General features: G+C 38.4%; 1 protein-coding gene across 1 annotated transcript in view; it reads right to left on the bottom strand.

The window, feature by feature from the left end:
* Positions 1 to 14726, bottom strand: part of MRPL42 (mitochondrial ribosomal protein L42) — a 38881-nt gene extending 24155 nt beyond the window's left edge. Inside the window, exons 1-3 of the mRNA XM_006898483.1 lie at positions 14657 to 14726; positions 2178 to 2241; positions 359 to 443 (exon numbers count right to left, since the gene is read on the bottom strand). Coding sequence (XP_006898545.1) covers positions 359 to 443; positions 2178 to 2241; positions 14657 to 14726 — 219 coding nt within the window. The remainder of the gene's footprint in view (positions 1 to 358; positions 444 to 2177; positions 2242 to 14656) is intronic.
* Positions 14727 to 20186: the final 5460 nt, after the last annotated feature.

The raw sequence follows: 20186 nt of genomic DNA on the forward strand, positions 1-20186 counted from the left end.
TACTGGTGCCAAGAGTGTTGACTGTGGAGCCAAGCAAACTAAAGCTGTTAACAATCTCAATCTCTTTACCATCCATCCTGATGCTGCAAATTGGTCCAGTGGTGAGAAAAAAATCTACCAGATTTTTAGACCAGAAAATTTATGTATAATTATGTTTAAATGGTTCCATTTGTATACTGGGAAGAAAAGCAATTTCAAAGAGATGAAGGGAGAAAATTTCAAACCACATAATATAAAACAAAATCTAATCCAAATAAAGAAAATCAACCATCACTCCTCTTTGGACACTGTAAGTGTCCACTGTAAGTGTAAACATTTCTAAAAGCAAGTTAAAAACAAGACAGTTCCTCATACGTACTTTTGTGTGTTCATACGGAATGTCCACAGAAGGGTGGTAGCATACTATTGTTCTGCCATCAGATGTCAAAGCAAGCTCCACTTTGCTAAAATAAAGTATTTATAAATACTGTTACACTATATTCAAGCACAAAGGTTATTCTTAAAGTTAAAATTCATTAACAACAATTTCGAAAGAAAATATGCTGCATCACTGGACTGGCAAGTCTGATAATCTACATATTGTAAAGGACAACTCGATCCACTGGGGGGGGGGGGATCTGCTTAACTAACACAAAAAACCTCTTACATTACTATTCTATCTAAATTATTCTTCAAACTGATATTTCATTCTTGTTGGGCAGCTCTGACCCAAAGGCCACTCTGCTCCAGCCTCTGGCAGCCAGGCACCAGAAGGGAGAAAAGGGCACTCTCCTCCCATTTACAGCCTCAGCAACACAAGGGAGGGTCAGCTACAAGGCAGTTACAACTCAATGGCAAAAAATGTTTGAGATTCAGTCACTGTTAGAACTTCTTTGCCTAAAAATCTACCTTTGAAAAGTTACTTTACACAGCTAAATTATTAAAGATCACAATGAGCACAGCATAATCCTCCCAGGTAAAGAATTATCTCAATTTCAGGTCATAAAAATGATGGCTGAGCACTTTTTCTAAGCCAGAACTTTTCCAAGCACTTTTAGTGGAAAAGCAGTAGTTTTCTACCATAAAAAGGGTTCTGCCATCAAATGAATTTGGGAACTGCTGGATACTATCCCTTTCCTCATTTTGGGCAGCATTGCTCTTAAGTATTTAATCTCTGGATGGATCTCATTCTTTCAGGTATCAAATAACTAAGTCAAATTTCCAAAGATCCTGACAACTGCTATTGTAGTTAGAGCCATACACATTCTAAGAAGGAAAACTTCCACCTTTTTTTTAACTTGTCCTTTTCTAGATACACATAAAATCAATGCCATCAGATTTGGCATTGGTAATTAAGTATAAAACCTATTTCCCCTAAGAAAGAAGACACAAAGTTATTTTATCATGATTTTAAAACTGAACACTGTAACATGACTATAATAAGTATATTATAAAAAAAATGAAGTATATTATCAAATGATCTTTGGTGAAGGATAGAGTTTAAAAAAAAAACACAAAATAGTTATAATACTCAATTTTATAAGACTTTAAAAGTATTTCTACTTCCAATTTCATCACTTATAGGATCCACAAAAAAATACAATTATAATTTACATTAAAACTAATGTCATGAATTCTCAATAAAATATGATAAAAACAGAACAGGCTAATAAAATAAGATGTGGTTTCTGTGCATCCCTATAATATACTGTGCTAGAGAAAAAAGACAGTGTCTTATTCACAAGGTTCTCAAGTGATTCATAATGCTTACTACAATGACCTGGCTTGATTTAAGTATCCACAAAATGACAGTTGAATGAGGTATTTGTAATTTAAAATTATTCAATGTCAAATAAAAGATAAGTCAAATCAGCTTAACACACTTAAGTCCCAAGACTAAAAACCCTAACTTTTTTATGAAAGTTAACACATGCTTTGGGAAGAAAAGACTGCATCTCTAACAGAAAGTCTATCTTTGAACAACTAAGTATTCACAGAACACAGTAAAAATAATGATTTTTATTTAAAATGCTTATGAAACCAGATACTGAATAAAATCACTGAGATAATTTGAAATAACTTTTCATCTAAAATAAATGAAAGCATAATCAGAGAAGTATAAAATGCCAAACCAAAAATTAAATCATTTCAGACACAGACGACAGACTGTTATTTTTTCAAGTTAATTTAATACATACCAATTATAGTCATCTGGAAGAGAAGAATATGTAGATTTATGACGAACACAATATAAAACTCCATCTGCAAAGACCCCAAACAGTAGAACAGATTTAGTAAACTTCAGCATATGATCTCACAAACACATAAAGCTAGTTTTACTCATTCAATTGATATTTACTGTTTCTTATGAATAAGATCTGTAGTAGGGGATTAAGCACCAATGTTGTTGTTAAGTGTTGTAGAATCAACTACAATTCAAAGAGACCCTATAAACAATGTATCTGAACCTTTCCCTATCCTGTGCCATCCTCATCATCTCTGAGTTAACCACCCTTACAGTCACTGTGTCAATCCATCTCTTTGAAGGTCTTCCCTTCCTTTGCTGACCCTCCACCTTTCCAAGTATGATGTCCTCTTCCAAGGCCTGGCCCAAAGTATGTGAGATGAAATTTCACTATCCTTGCCTTCTAAGGAGCACCTGGCTGTACCCTTTCCAAGATATATTTGTCTTTTTGGCAGTCCATGGGATATTCAGCACTCTTCTCCAACACCACAACTTAAAGGCTCTCAATGAGTGTATACAAATGCAGTGCAAGACAAGTAAACAATCAAGTCCAATCTAGTATATATGCACTGTTAGGATGAGAAAGCATCAAGAGACAGAGGAACACCATGACATACCAGCAATTACAACTATACAGTATCAAGAATGCCATTTTCAAGAGATTATATCAAAACTGTTCTGAATGAAGCTGACTATATCTGGGCAGGAGGTTTGCTGACAGACTGGAACGGTTCCATGTACTTATTAGAGTAAGATCTGTTGTTGGCTGTTGTTGTTGTTATGTGCCTACAACACATAGCAACCCTATGTACAACTGTTTATATCTAACTATGTACAACTGTGTACATCTAACCTCCATTATCCCAGTCACTGGCTCTCATCCAGGCTCTTCCTCTCTTGTGCTATCCCTCCAATCTTCCAAGCATGATATCCCTCTCCAAGGACTGGTGCCTCCTGGCAACATGTCCAAAGTATGCCAGATGGCACTTCAAAAGCTGAACATAGAAATTCCTTATGACCCAGCTATCCCATTGCTTGGAATATATCCCAAGAAAATGAGAACTTTCAAGGGGAAAAAAAAAAAGAGAGGAACGAACTGGGTCGGGGGGGGGGGTGTGTGTAGAGAAAATAGTGCAACAATAAATAAACGGAAATCCAAAATCTCTATAAGTGTTCATTAAAATTAATAAAATGGGGAAAAAAAGAAAATGAGAACTGAGGCTCAAACAGACTTGTACACCAACATTCACAGCAGCATTATTCACCATCTGGGAATAGCCCAGATGTCCAACTACAACCTAATGGATTGACGAATTATGGTACACTCATCAAATGGAATACTATGTAGCACACAGGAGTAATGATTTTGTAAATTATTACCTAACCTGTGGAGGGACTGGGGAGCATTATGCTGAGTGAACTAACTCAGTCGTACAAGGACATATGCTATATATAATCCTTATTGTAGAATGAGCATGAGGATCTAAGAGAGGGGGAATGTGGAAGCAGAGGGATGAGGATGAATGGAGGGGTGTTAATCACAGGATTACACAATTTGACGGGTGGGGGGGGTGAAGGAAATGCGAAGGACACTGTGTGAAAAACTGTATTCAACTTTGTAAATAAATCAGTATAAAATTTTAAAACATTTAAAAAAAAATTCTTTGCCTCCAAGGAGCAGCCTAGTTTCACCCTCTCCAGGACAAACCTGTTTGTTCTCTTGGCAGTCCACATTATGATCAATATTCTTCTCCAGTACCATAGCTCAAAGGCACTAATTATTTCTCTATATTCCTTAGTCATTTTCCAGCTCTCTGATGCATAGTAAGCAATTGCAAAGAACATGGCCTGGATCAGACACACCTTAGTCTCTAGACTGACATCACTGCTCATCAGTACTCAGGAGAGGTCCCTGACAGCAGATTTTCCCAATGCAATTTGTCTTTTAACTGTGCTTTATTGACTATGCAAAGGCATTGGACTGTGTGAATCACAAAAAATTGTGGCTAAGTTGGAGAAGAACACCTGATTGTGCTTATGTGAAACCTGTATTTGGACCCAGAGGCAGTTGTCAGAAAAGAGCAAGGAAAAATTAGGAAAGTGCATGCCAGGGATGCATCCTACCTCCATACCTCTTCAATCTAAATACAGAACTGATCATCTGGGAGGCTGGGCTCTATGAAGAATGTGGCATCAGGATCGGAGAAAGACTCATCAACAACCCGTGCTATGCAGCAAACCCAATCTTGCCTGACAAAACTGAAGACAATGTGAGGCACTTGCTGCAGAAAGTCAAGGACTTCAGCCTTCAATATGGACTGAAGCTCAACATCAATAAAACAAAAATTCTCACCACTAGGCCAATTAGCAGCAGCATGACAGATGAAGAAAAAATTGAGATTGTTAACATCTTCATCTTGCTTGGCTCCACAACACATTGAGATCTGCTAGCACACAAATCTAGATCTCTGGACTAAGGCTTACAGGCAGGTGGGGTGCCTCTGGACATTTACTGGCAGAGTTAAAATTTAATTTTGCAATACTTGCCAGAGCAGGGATGAGGACAGGCCAAGAACCAAAGGAAAGAGATACACCTGTCCACAGGCACGTTGAGAAGAGGCTGTCTTGATTGAAGAACTGTATCCTGAGTCATTTCTGAACATGAATTATAACCTATTACTCCTCGAATAAACCAAATAATCATGAATATTGTTGAGTTCTGCATGGCTACTGCAAAAAATTATTGAACCCAGTAGAGAAGCAGGTGCTGTGGGAGTCAGTTGGTGTTAGAACTGGTGAAGATTGGAGGGTGGAAGCATGTCTGACCCTCACCTCACAAGTATTGGCAGTGGGTTTATCTTGGTCCTACTCCCACTTTTTAGAGTCAGAGGAAGTCAGACTCCCACACCAGGCCATTTTTTTAAAAGAAGGAGAAAAGAAAATGTATATGGGTATGTAAAAAAATGCTTCTATGGGTAGTATGCATAGCTCATAAAGGGAGAGTATGAGTTGTTAAGACAGAAAATAACTTGAAACTAGTTTTCTTAATCAAAATTCTCATCTTTCAAAACCGATTCCTTTTTGAAATTATCTAGATATTCAAGAGTGAAATAATTACTTTTAAATGTTTGAAAGGTTCTCCTACATTCAAAACTATTTTGTTGTTGTTGAGGGTTTGGGGGTTTTTTCCCTATACAAAGAAAACACTCAAAAGTAGTGCAATACATTTTTGTTTTGTTTTTTAGAGCAAGTGCCAAATATATCTTGGCTAAAGTCAAAGGTCAACTCCCAAGAGAACCTCTTGCTCACACTACATGAGACAGTAACTCTTTTGTCCATGCTTCTAAGATGACTTCAGTATGGAATGCTACCCCGCTTTTTTCAAATATCACTCACTTTTAAAAAATCAAATGCTCCTCTTCCATAAAACCTTTAAAAAATATTATTGTAATCTGTGTGAAAGTTTACAAAGCAAATGGACCTTCCATTCAATCATGCACTCACATTTTGTTTTTTATTTTGTTGTTATGTGCCGTCAAGTCAGAACCGACTCACAACTGAATTCCAATGGAGAGAATGTTTACAGAAAATGTAAATCATATGAGAGGAGAATGCCCATCTTTCTCCCAGAGTGGCGGACAGATTCAAAACACCTGCCTTTCAGGTAGCCGCTCAGCTTCACACCACTAGCCCACCAGCACTCCCTGAACCTTAATTACAGTTATCTAAAATGTAACTGCACGGCTCTCATTTCCTCTTGGTGATTCTCATTGCCTCTAGTAAATCTCTGTACTCTCCTCTAAGTCCGAACAGTGGAAAACAGTTGTCTATTTTACATATTCTCCAAGTATTATTTCATATGATATTACTTTCTCTTCTCTGTGGTCCTTTTTTCCATTTGCACTGTTGTTGTAGTTGTTATGTGCCATCGAGTCGTTTGTGAATCATAGCGACCCTATGTACAACAGCCCTAAACCCAGCTCTATCCTGTGCCAATCGCACTGCCTCTGACACACCCATCCCGATTACCCGTCACTGAATCAATCCATCTCATAGAGGGTCTTCCCCTCTTGCGCCGTCCCTCCACCCTCCCAAGCATGATGTCCCTCTCCAAGGACCTGTCTCTCCTTGCAACATACCCAAAGTATGTCAGACGAAGCCCCAGAATCCTTGCCACCAAGGAGTTGCTTGGTTTAACCCTCTCCAGGATGAATCTGTTTGTTTTCTTGGCAGTTCATGGTACATTCAATACTCTTCTCCAGCACCACAGCTCAAAGGCATCAATTCTCCTTCTGTCCTCCCTAGTCATTGTCCAACTCTCTGATGCATAACAAGTGTTTGCAAAGACCATGATCTGTATCAGGCACACCTTAGTCTCCAGAGAGACACCGTTGCTCTTGGGTATTTTAGAGGGGTCCCTAACAGTAGATTTTCCCATCACAATACATTTATTTTTATATCCTGGCTTCTGGTGCCAAGAGTGTTGACCATGGAGCCGAGCAAACTGAAGCTGTGAACAATCTCAATCTCTTCACCTTCCATCCTGATGCTACCAATTGGTCCAGTGGTGAGAATCTTTGTTTTCTTGATGTTGATCTTCAATCCATATAGGAGGCTGCAAGTGCCGCAGAAACCTCCTCATTTTCAGCAAGCAGGGTTGTATTATCTGCATAACACAGGTTGTTGATGACTCTTCCACCAATCCTGATGCCACATTCATCCTCGTACAGCCCAGCATCTCAGATGATCTGTTCTGCATACAGATTGAAAAGGTATGGAGACAAAATATATCCCTGATGGACCCCTTTCTTGATTTTGAACCATCCAGTGTCTCCCTGCTCTGTTCTGACGACTGCTCTTGGTCCAAGTATAGGTTTCGCATTAGCACAATCAAATGTTCTGGGATTCCCATTCTTCTCAGAGTCAGCCAAAGCTGCTTGTGATCCACACAATCAAAAGCCTTTGCATAGTCAATGAAGCACAGATAGACATTCCTCTGGTATTCTCTGCTTTCTGCCAAGATCCATCTAACATTAGCTATAATATCCCTAGTACCACAACCTCTTCTAAATCCAGCCTGCACCTCTGGCAGTTCTCTGTTGACATATTGCTCCAATCGTTTTTGGATAATTTTCAGCAAAATCTTGCTTGCATGTGGTATTAATGATATTGTTTGATAATTTCCACACTCTGTTGGGTCACCTTTCTTTGGAATGAGAACAAATATGGATCTTTTCCAGTCAGTTGGCCAGCTGGCTGTTCTCCAGTTTTCTTGGCACAACTTAGTGAGCACATGCAGGGTGGCATCTGTTTGTTGAAATATGTCAGTTGCTATGCCGTCAACTCCTGGAGCCTTGTTTTCTATTAATTCCTTCAGAGCAACTTGAACTTCCTCCTTCATCATCACCACAGGCTCTTGCTCATATGTTATTACATGAAATTATTCTATGTCAGCCAATTCCTTCTGATACAGTGACTGTGTACTCCCTCCATCTTCATTTAATGATTCCTGGATCATTTAACATTCTACCCAAAGTATCCTTAAGTATTGCCACCTATGGCTTGAATTTGTTTTACAACTCCTTCAGCTTAAGACATGCTAAGCATATAAAGTCCTTGAACAAAATTCACTGTTACCATGCAAAATATTGTTCAGCAAAATATCAGCCCCAAAATTCTACAGATATTAAAATAAAAAGCAGGAATTTAAATTTAAATTCAAAAATTAAATTTCAAAAGACTTATTCTCAATTATATGGGCTAATACAGAGAAGCACTGAGTAAGATCAGAGAATAATACAATTTATATATTTTTATTATTATCTGACCTTTCAATGAACTTCTTATTTAGAAACTAATAGTTTCTTTAAAAAAATATATCCTCTGAATATGAATCATTAAGTGATTACAAGTTCACTAAAAGAAACAATCTGGGAAACAGAGGTAGGACAGACAGAATTAAATTTTCTATAAATAGGCAGGAAGGCAAATTCAAGACAATTATATTTCATTTTAACTAGAAAGTCAGTAAAATTTTTACTCTGCACTTAATATTGCCATCTTTGTAGCCTTAAATTCTAGTTATTTCTACAGATGCCTGTTTTCATCTACACATCCAAAGAAGTCCCTTACAGCTAAGAATCACACCTTATTACCATGCCTCCTGCAGTGCTAATAAAAATTGATTGCTAAGCAGCATCTAAAAATGTTAATTTCTGCATAATTAAGGCTAGAGAAAGTCATTACCTGGCATTTTGCCAAAAGAAATATTCTAATGTGGTAGGAACCAGAAATTCTAAATATATAATTGGGATTGATGCCAAAGGGAACACCAATCAACTCAAAGCAACTTAGTAAGAATTTCAGAGACAGTCCGCTCTCCATAATTGATGGGCTATTCTTGTACATATATATAGAACTGTACTTAGGTAAGATTTAAAAAGTTGAAAGGAGATAGAACAGAAAACATACTGGACTAACACCAGGACCTATGCTTTGGTGACAGCATTCATTTACCAGAAATGTGACCCTGGGTGTGCTTCTGAAACCCAGAGATTTGAAGTTCCTTCACATCTTCATAAAGGTAATATGGCATGCCTAAGGAGTACTGGTGGCTCTAGGGTAGAATTCTCACCTTCCATGTAGGAAATCTGAGTTCAAGTCCCTATCTGTCAATAGAAGTTTATGAATTACTGTGGTTGGTGCCAAAAATGCTTTCTGCAGTTTCGAGACTACAAGTAGGAAGAAGGTCCTAGCGATCTACTTGCAAAAATCAGTCAATGAAAACCAAATGAGTATAGTAGTTTGATCCAAAACCGATTATGATCAGGTAGCACATCCTTCCATTTAGGCTAACTAGACCTTTGTCAATAATAATGACTTTGAAAACCACATTATGTGGGTTATGTACTTAAGAAACTATAAAATGTTCTTCAGTTCCACTTCCTGTATATTTAGGAAACTTAAAATTTTCATTCTGGAATATAATTAAATCTTTTTAATATTGCTCACTGAACTTTCCCCTTAATCATAGTTCTGATCTGTCTCCAAACTTAGTATCATTCTTTTCTTATAAAACATATTTCAACAGTAACACTTAAAATAGAAATTGTGGCAGAATAAGGGGCAGCTTCAACACACAAGAAGATGTGATGTCACTGAGTAGTGGGATGACTGACTGATAATGAAGTCATTCTCTGAGCTAGCTCAATTTCATATTTACCTAGTGATATTAGAGAGGTATTCCAGTTCACTCAGATGATTTATAATCCCTATAATGTGTGAGAGGCACTAAGTCAAATATCTAAGCCCACTGCAATCAAGTGGTTCCCAACTCACAGCAACACCCCCGTCAGATTCACAAGGCTGTAAATGTTTACAGGAAGACACTGCCCATCATTCTTCCAGGGTGCAACTCATGGATCCATACCACTGATCTTTCAGTTAGCAGCACAATATGTAACACACCATGCCACCAGAGTTCTCTTACAAGGCATGAAGGAGCTCTGATGGCGTAGTGGTTAAGGAGTTGCACTCCTAACTCAAGAAGGTAGGTGGTTCAAATACACAGTTGCTATCTCCATGGGAGAAAAAATTAACTACCTCCTCTTATGTGACTGAAAGCCTCTGAAAACCCAGTGGGGTTATGAGTCAGTACCAACTTGACAGCAATAAGATGAGCTCAAGGACACCAAAATAAATTAGACATCATATGATCTAATATGATCTAATAAGGAAGTACAGCCAACTTTCAGTTATCCAGAAATTTATTTGGTTTCAGATTAACCTGTGTAAGGCCTAATTAGGGAGCTCTCGTGGCCTACTGGCAAAGAGCTGCGCTGCAATCCTAAAGGCACACGGTTTGAGGGTACCAGCTGCTGCACGGGAGCAGGATGGGCAATCTCCTCCAGAGCAATTAACTGCCTCTGAAAACCCACTGGAGGGTCAGCCATGGGTCAGTGCCGACTCAACAGTAAATAACCACAACAAGGCCTAATTACTCTTCACTGTACAGACTAGGGAAAAACCGATTAGCTCTAATGTTCCAACAGCACTGGGTGGGATCCTGTAAGGGCAAAGGGGAGAACAAGCAGTAGAGAGCTTTCCCAATTCTCAACGAGAAAAACGCTCCCAGATCACCAAGAGCTATAATTCATTTGTTCCCCGCTGATTCGAGTCTACAGCTAAGTCCCTTAGCAATCTTCTCTACTAATAAATTCCAAGATGACACATAATAAACATTTATACTCAGAAGCCTAAAGAAAAAGAAAGCAAGGGATGGGAAGAAACTAGTGATGGAAGGCTTCCTTTACAAATATGATTTAGTAAAATCTGAAAATTCTATTCAACATAGATTTTTACAGGAAATGTGCATTCTTCCCTTACTTCAAGTCCCACCAACCCTTTACTTATTATTCTACTTTTTCCCCCTTTAATTTTTTGTTGTACATTTTCTCCTCGCCTTTCCCTGCATCCTGACTTGCAATGTACCCCACATTCCAGATTGTTCTCATATATATAATCACAAATTCCCTTCAGACAGTTCTTCCCCTCATCTGCTCTGATGCAGTGTTCATTATCCACTCATTCCCCATGCCCTCCTCCAATCCCCCATTTTTGTCCTATTTTATAACAGCAATGCTATGCAGTATTTGTCCTTTTGTGACTGAGATATTTCGCTTGGCATAATGTCCTCAAGGCTCCCCCATGTTGTGTAATGTTTTACATTTTCACTGTTTTTCAACGCTGCACAGTATTCCATCATGTTGATATACCACAGTTTTTCTATCCATTCGTTTGTTGATGGGCACTTGGGCTGCTTCCATCTCTTTGCTACTGTGAATAATGCGGCAATAAACATGGGTATGCGTACAACTGTTTAAGCTGTGGCTCTGGTTTCTTTAGGGTATATTCCCAGTAGTGGAATTACTAGATCAAATGGTATTTCTATTTCAAATTTTTTGAGAAAGTGCCAGACTACCTTCAATAGTGGTTGTACAATTTTACATTCCCACCAGCAGTGAATAAAAGTTGCATTCTCTCTACAACTTCACCAGAATTTGTTACTTGCTGCTCTGATAAACTTTGCTATTATGTCTGGGATAAGATAGTATCTCACAGTTGTTTTGATTTGCATCTCTCCATCTCTCTGAGAGCTAGGAATTTTAAACATTTCTTCATGTGTGTGTTTGCCATCTGAATGTCTTCTTTCATGGTCTATTCATATCCTGTTCTGATTTTGTGATTGAGTTGTTTACCTTTTTCTTGTTGAGGTGCTGGAGTATTCTATATATTTTAGACATAAGTAAGTCCCTTATCAGATATGTCATTGCTAAATATTTTTTCCTAGTCTGTGGCTTCTCTTCTTACCCTGTTGGAGAAGTCTACTGATGTATATAGGGATTTGATTCTTAGAAGGTCCCATTTGACTATTTTATTCTCTCCTGGTTGTAGGTTTATCATTATGTTTGGAAGACTGTTCATGCAGTGAATTAGAGCTTCTAGAGTTTTTCCTAACTTTCCTTTTTTTGAATTTTATACTCTTTGGTTTTACTTTTTTTAACCTTATTCTTCAAACTGTTTCCCCCTTAAGTCACTAAACTTTCAATTACAAATAGTGGTAAGTAGACAACACAAAGGAAGAAATAAAATTTAGGCACAGACATATAAAGAAGAAATTTGGAAAAAAGCAAAGAACAAAGATGTCAGTTTAAAGGCTAAGGTTCTCCTGATCCAAGACCTGGTATTTTTAACTACTTCATCCTGATGTGAAAGTTGGACAATGAATTAAAAAAGACCATGAAGAATTGAATAGTGGTGTTTGCAAAGAGTATTGAATATATCATCTGCCAAATATACTACCAACAGAATAAACAAATCTGTTTTGGGAGAAGTACAACAAGATAGCTTCCTGAAGAAGAAAATGGTATTTGGTCTCACATGCTCTGGGTATACTGTCAGGAGGGAACAATCCTTGGACAAGGACATTGTGCTTGGGAAGGTGGAGGGTCCTAGAAAGAGAGGAAGATCCTCAATCAAATGGTCTGACAAGGTGAATACAACAGTGGGCTTGAGCACGGGGAAGATGCTCCTTAGAGGCAAGGATGATAAAACTTCATCTTATATGCTCTGGACATGCAGTCAGAAGAAGCCAGTGCATGAAAAAAGACACCATGCTTGGAAAAGTCAAGAGTCAGGGGGGAAAAAAACCTTTTAAGGAGACAGTTTAACACAGTGACTCCAACAGGAGAGAGATAAGCAGAAGAGAGCTTGAGAATGGTGCACAGTCAAGATTTCAATAGGCTGTCCACAGGACACTATGAGTCACAGTCACTCCACAACAACTCACAATAACAACTAAGTGCACTTCAAAAACGAGAGAAAAGAACTCACAGCCAGAAAACAAGGACAGTAAATGTATTCCTGGCTGGGAAATATTTCACTATTTAATTTCAATATTCTATTTCCTTAATATTTTCTCCAAAGCCTTTTAAGCTACATTAATAGTTTTTCAAGATAATATTAAACTATGTACAATTATTTTAAAAAGAAAGGAAGAAATTACATGTAGGTCTGGGTTTTAAAATGGCTAGATTCATGAGGGAGGGAGAGAGGAAGAACACACGAGAATACAGTCAACTATTACAGAAACTGCTGTTATGTGACACTGAGTCAGAACCAACTCCTAGATGACCCTCTAATAGGTTTTCAAGAGTGTAAATAACCGAGGCTTTGGCTGTGGGTGCACAGGGACAGACTGGCCATCTTTCTCCTGCCAAGTGGCAGGTGGATTCAAACCCCAAGCCTTTGTGCTGAAAGTCTAACTCCTTACCACTAGGCCACCAGAGCCTCCTTTTAAAGAGAAATAGTTTGTAAAAAAACAGGACTGTAAATTTGTTCTTTGTCTGCTAATTAAAGAATTATTTTAAAAAATACAGAAAATAAAGTATGAATTATGCAAATAAGACAAAGGGTTTTTCCTATTATATTACTATATTCTTACTTCTGCCTTGATTTAAATTCCATGTGTATGACACAGTTTAGGCCAGATCTTTTATTCTAAATTAACACACACATGGAGTTTTGGACTAGTGAGTAAGGAGTTATGCTGTCACCCCAAAAGCAGGTAGTTTGAATCCACACCAGCTGTTCCACAGAAGAAAGAGAGTCAATCTCCTCCTGTGTAATTTACAGCCTCTGAAAATCTGCTACTAGAGGGTCAGCTATGAGTTGGATCCAACGGCACATAACAACACATATATATATATACACACACACACAATCATACATATACTTATGTATATGGTTGTTTGTTGTTGTATGTACCGTCAAGTCACCTACGACTCATAGCAACCCTATGTACAACAGCCCTAACCCCTGCTCTATCCTGTGCCAAACTCACTGTCTCCAACACATTCACTCCCATTACCCCAGTCACTGAATTGGTCCATCTCATTGAGGGTCTTCCTCTCCTGCGCTTGTCCCACCACCTTCCAATCATGATGTCCCTCTCTAAGGACTGGTCTCTCCTTGCAACATGCCCAAAGTATGTCAAAGCTTCAGAATCCTTGACACCAAGGAGCAGCCCGGTTTCACCCTTTCCAGGATGAATCTGTTTGTTCTCCTAGCAGTCCATGGTATACTCAACGCTCTTCTCCAGCACCACAGCGCAAAGGCATCAATTCTCTTTCTATCATCCCTAGCCACCGTCCAGCTCTCCCATGCATAGCACGCAACTGCGAAGACTATATCCCGGATCAGGAGCAACTCAAGTCTCCAGACTGACGTCATTGCTCTTCAGTACTCTTGAGAGGTCCCTCACAGCTGACTTTCCCAGTGTTAATTCGTCTCTTGATTTTCTGGGTGATGGTAGCAAGAGTCTTGACTGTGGAGCCAAAGCAAACAAAAACTGTTAACTATCTCAATCTCTTTACCATCCATACAATTGGCCTAGTGGTGAGAATCTTTGTTTTCTTGATGTTGAGCTTCAATCCGTATTAAAGGCTATAGTCCTTGACCTTCTGCAGCAAGCGCTTCAAGTCCTCTTCAGTTTCTGCAAGCAGTGTTGTGTTATCTGCATAATGCAGGTTGTTGATGTATATGGTAGACCATCTTTTAACTAAACAAGTGGAATTTGAAAATGGTTCTGTTCTATGATCTGCTCCCTTGCCCCCTCGTCTATTTAGAGAACTTTCCAATACCAATAGATGTTGGTTAAGATTTACATGATATTCACAGAAAAGATTAAATTTCTGAGAGATGTTTAGGTGTGTTACTTTTTTCAATTATTACAAATATCCCACAATTAATAGGCATACGTAATTAAAGCGATATACAACAACAAACACTTAAAATTTTCTATAATAAACACATTATTTCTATAGTTGAAAAAATTTAGAACTCTTTTTTAAAATAGTAAATCATATTACTTACTTTGAATTGGAAATAAATGTTTTAAGGCAGGTCTGTTTGACAATGCCCATTTTACTGCTGCTACTGCCATGGTGACACAAGACGATTAGCATGTAATAGGAAAAAGTGGCTTTGAAGACAGACTGCTTTAAAATTTGCTTCCAGTCACACTTATTTTCAACCCTGTTTAAGAGATAAAGAAAAATCAGTATAATAATATATAAAAATATATAATATAAATCAGTAAAATAATGTATATATATCACTACAAAAATAAGAAAGCAGCACCCAGAACTAAAGCCATTTTAAGCAAAGCTTTTAGAGAACTTTCCATTCAACTTAGCAGTAGGACAGAGAGCAGTAACATCAGAACATAATATCAGAAAGCCTGCACTACATCTATTACTGTTCTTGTTGTTGAGTGTCGCCAAGTCAGAACTGACCCATAGTTGACCGGCTGGTGGGTTTTCAGAGGCAGTTAATGGCATGGGAGGAGACTGTCCATCCTTCTTCCATGGAGCAGCTGGTGGATTTGAACCATGTGCCTTCAGTGCAGCTTCTTGCCACTGGGTCACTAGTGCTCCTCAGTACCTGTGCTTTTCTTTCCACTTAATAAGTGCTCAATGAATGAGGAATTACCCTTAAAGGCATTCATTCACACTAGTACATAGTCCTAGTTTCTCTGAGTGCAACTCATTAGTTACTACATTATGTAAAGTTGTATTTTCTTCCTGGTTAAAAAAAAAATATTGAAACAGGCCTATCATTAGCCTATTAAATGCTGATTTAGAGGCATACATATAAAAGTATTAAAGTTCCAAATAAAATTTGGCCATTGTACATAAAGTGTTCAAAGGTGCTTTCACCATTACATTTTACTGTCATATTAATCCTAGGAAGTACCTTTATTTGCATTCAGGAAGATAGTGAAAGACTAGATTTAACAGATTTTCTTCCAAGGACTTTAAACACACACACACACTCTCATAACAACAACAAAAAAATACTTTGCTTGAGTTTACTGTGACCCTTCACCAGTTTCTGATGATGTAGTATCTTTTTTAGGGAGAAAGTGCCTTTCTCCCAAGAACAGCCAGTAGAGTCAATCTTGAACCTTCATCAGTGCAACATGTAACTCTCTACACCACCAGAGCTCCTTCCCAGGGATTTCAGAGTCAGTCATTTGTTGTTGTTGTTGTTGTTAGGTGCTACCAGTAAAGTACAACTCATAGAGATCCTATGAACAGACCTGAACTATGTCCTATTCTACGCTATTCTAACATACATGAGCCCACTGCTGTAGTCACTGTGTCCATTCACTTCCTAGATGGTCTTTCTTTCTTTTGCCCACCCTCTACCTTCCCAAGCATGATGCCCCTCTCCAAGAACTAGCTTCTCATAACAACATGCCCAAAGCATGAGAGACAAAGCTTTGCCTTGCTTTGGCTTCACTTTTCCCAAGGCATTAACTATCTGTTCTTTTGGCATTCCATACTAGTAGGCTCCAACACCACAGTTCAAAAGCATCAATTCTTCTTCTATCAACCTTATTCATTGTTCAGCTCTCAGATGTGTATCAAGTGTCTGAAAAGACCATGGCCTGAATCAGGTGCACATTAGTCTTCATACTGGTATACTCACTCTTCAGTTTTCTGAAGAGATCCCTGACAGCCATTTAGATATATGGAAATACTCCTAAAATCATTAACGAAGTGACCCTCAATCTTGTGACGGGTAAAATGGAGATAGCAATTATCATCTCCACATTTTAAATATGTTACTGTTGTTGTGTAGTGTTAAGCTCAGAACTGACTCATAGCTGACCCTCTGGTGGGTTTTCAGAGGCAGTTAATTCCAGGGAGGAGAGACTGCCCATCCTTCTCCCGAGGAGCAGCTGGTGGCCTTGAATGCCTTTCCGATTGCAGCACAGCTTCCTGCCCAAGCCACTACAGCTCCTGGCACATAAATTTTGTTACACTCCTTGTACTTAAATGTTGCAGTGATTTTATTTCCTTTCCTTGGGCCGTAAAAAACGTAATTTGGACACAGGTCGTGCATTCTTATTTGCTAAGCGCTGCTAAACCTGATCGCAAAGAATGTACTCTACAACCTGCTTTCTTTTTTATTATTATTAGTGAAAAAAACGTAATTTGGACACAGGTCGCGCATTCTTATTTGCTAAGCACTGCTAAACCTGATCGCAAAGAGTGTACTCTACAACCTGCTTTTTTTTTTATTATTATTATCATGAATTTTAATGAAAGTTTACAGAGACTTTGGATTTCCATTCACTCATTGTTGCACTTTTCTCCCTGCCCAAACCTCCCCCCAGTTCGCTCTTCTCTTTGAAAAGGAAAAGAAAAATACTTTTATTGTTATACAATCCCTCCCCCCAAGTCCACTCCACTATGCAGCCTTTTTCTGGATTCCTGTCATGTCAATAACACCTAATCACATATCCCTTTTAAACAGTTTTCTCCCTCATCTGTTTCAATGCAGTATACATAATTTATCCCATCTTTCTCAGTCTCCCTCCAACCCCGATGACAGTCCCGTTTTACAACAGTGGCACTATGCAGTATTTATCCTTTTGTGACTGAGATATTTCACTCAGCATAATGTTCTCCAGGGTCACCCATTTTGTCTATTTCATAAGTTGTTTCTCAAAGCAGCGTAGTGATCCATTGTGTGAATATAACACAGCTTCTCTATCCATTCCAACTCTTTGCTATTGTGAGCAAAGCTGTGATAAATATGGGTGTGCATATAACTGCTTGGGTGGCGGTTATAGCTTCTTTGGAGTATATTCCCAGGAGTGGAATTGCAACTTTTTGAGAAAGCGTCATACTGCCTTCCATAGTGGTTGTACCAATAACCGGCTTTCAAACACAGTAGGTGCTCCGACTTCCAGGCGGAACTCATACAGTTCAAAAATGAGGTTCAGAGAAGTCAAGCATTCTAAACATTCTGCTGCTAAAGTATGGCATGAGTGGAACGCAAATTCACATATTGTAGCTACATGTCCAAGTGCAGATCTGTATCTGACCGCCAGGGAACTGAATTAAAAGCGGTGGGTCCTTCGCCGCACAAGGCAACCTCGAATCAAAAGCTACGGAGGCCGGAAGAGCCTAAAAGCTGAAAAAGGCTTACGAGTAGAACAAGAACCCAGGGCCCAGATACTAAGGACTTCAACCTGCCGGGGTATCAGGGTCTCGAACTCCACCACCTTCACCCGGACAGGCACCAAACCTGGTATGCACCACGCGACCACACGCTGGCCCTCTGCAGACGGACAGGCGAATTCCTGCAGCCGAGGACAACCAGCCAGAGACTTCGACACCTACTGATAAACTTTCTGAGTCAGCCCTGATCCTCTCAACTATTCAACGAGAGAAGGAGAAAGAGGGCACAGCAATTACCTTGACAGCTTCTCACGGCGACACCGCCATCTTCTCTCAATCAGGGTCCTACGATACCAGCCCCTCTGCCCGCCCAGACCGCGAGGTATGCTGGGAAATGTAGTTTCCAGGGGCGAGAGACTCCTGGCGCCCGAGAGGGACAAAATTGGTTTCATTTCCTTCTCGCTTGATCTGCTGGAGCACAGAACCAATGTTCTTGGTCTTTACCACAAAAAAAAAAAAAAAGTCCCTCAGTTACACATCCGTAAATTGTAAAATAAAGAAGAGGAAAGTATGCGAATAATCACAGAACCATAAATGGTCTTATGGATAAAAGATTTCCTAAGAAACAACCTTATTTCCTAAGAAACAATCTTAGCCTTCACAGCTGAATTCTACCAAACATTCACAGGATCTATCACCAATTCTACTGAAATTATTTCAAAAAATTGAAAAAGAAGAAACCCTCTCAGAGGCATTCTAGGAAGCAAGCATAACCCTAATACCAAAACAAGGCAAAGATTTTACCAAGAAAGAAAACTACAGACCAGTATCTTTTATAAACATAGATGCAAAAATTCTTTAAAAAACGCTAGCCAATGGAATAAAAAGAAAATAAAATTCACCTTTGAAGATATTCAAGCCAGAAATTTGAACTTAGAAATCCAAAGAATTAAGAGTATTTTGTTGAGCATGAATTTTTTAAATTGCTTTGATCAAAATTAAAAATTTATTGTAAAGTTAAACCCAGGATAATACAGGGGTTTTGTTTTATTATTTTACATTACGTGTAAATTTTCCTCTGCTTTTTAAAAATACTTAAGAATTTTTTATACCATAAACAAGTTTAAAACTCTTTTCAAGAAAATTCCAATTACGTAATCTTGAAACATTTAGAAGTGCACCATTCACACTTGAAACTGTTGCCAGATGTCATTTTAACAAATCAGCATGGTAAGAATTTGTGCCTGTTTCAATATACTGTATCTGGTTTCTAATGTGTTATAGCAACATCATTTTGACTTGCATTCTGATCATCTAGGATTGACTTTCAATAAAATATGTAAGGAACCAATTTTAAATAATAAATTACTATTACCAAGTGGGATTCATAACAGGTACGCAAAGATGGTTCAACATAAAAAAATCAACATAATTCACCATATTAACGAAGCAAAAACCAAGAACCGTATGGTCTTAACAATTGATTCAGAAAAGGCATTTGGCAAAATCTGATAACAACACGCAGCAAAATTGGAATAGAAGGCAATTTCCTCAACATAGTGAAAAGTATATATGCAAAACCAAGAGCCAACATAATTCTCAATGGAGAAAGACTAAAAGCATTTTCCTTGCAAACAGGGACCAAACAAGGATGCCCACTGTCACCACTTCTATTCAATATTGTGTTGGAAGTGCTTGCTAGGGCAATACCACAAGAGAAGAAAATATGAGGCATCCCTATTGGAAAAGAGATGGTTAAACTATCACTATATGCAAATGGTATGGTAGTGTACACAGAAAACCCCAAAGACTCAACAACAACAAAAAAAAACCTGTTAGAGTTAGTAGGTCAATTTAATAGAGTGACAGGATATAAGATCAATATCCAAATATCAGTGGGATTCCTCTACAGTAACAAAGAGAACTCAGAGAAGAAAATCAAGAAAGTAATATCATTTATAACAGCCAACCACAAATTGAGATACATGGGAGTGAACCTAACGAGAGATACAAAAGACCAATACAAAGAAAACTACAGAGCATTTCTGCAAGACCCAATAAAATATCTAAAGAAATAGGAAAATGTGCCCTGTTATTGGGTAGGACAATTTAATATTGTGAAAATTACAATCATACCAAAAACAAACCACATGTTCTAATGCATGTTCCAATGCAATCCCAATACAGACACCAAATTTTTCAAGGAGATCAAAAGGGAAATTGTCAAATTTACTTGGAGAGGCAAGAGACCCCAGATAAGCAAAACATTTCTGAGAAACAAATATGAGGCAGGAGTCATGGCACTCCCTGATCTCAAAACCTGCTACACAAATTGGAAAAATATCTGCAAAAGACTCAAGCAAGACCCACACCTCACTCCATACACAAAAACCAACTCAAGGTGGATCATGGACCTAGGACTAAAACCA

This window comes from Elephantulus edwardii, unplaced genomic scaffold (assembly GCF_000299155.1).
Source record: "Elephantulus edwardii isolate Elephantulus edwardi_28Jun2011 unplaced genomic scaffold, EleEdw1.0 scaffold00231, whole genome shotgun sequence".
NCBI classification, from domain to species: domain Eukaryota; kingdom Metazoa; phylum Chordata; class Mammalia; order Macroscelidea; family Macroscelididae; genus Elephantulus; species Elephantulus edwardii.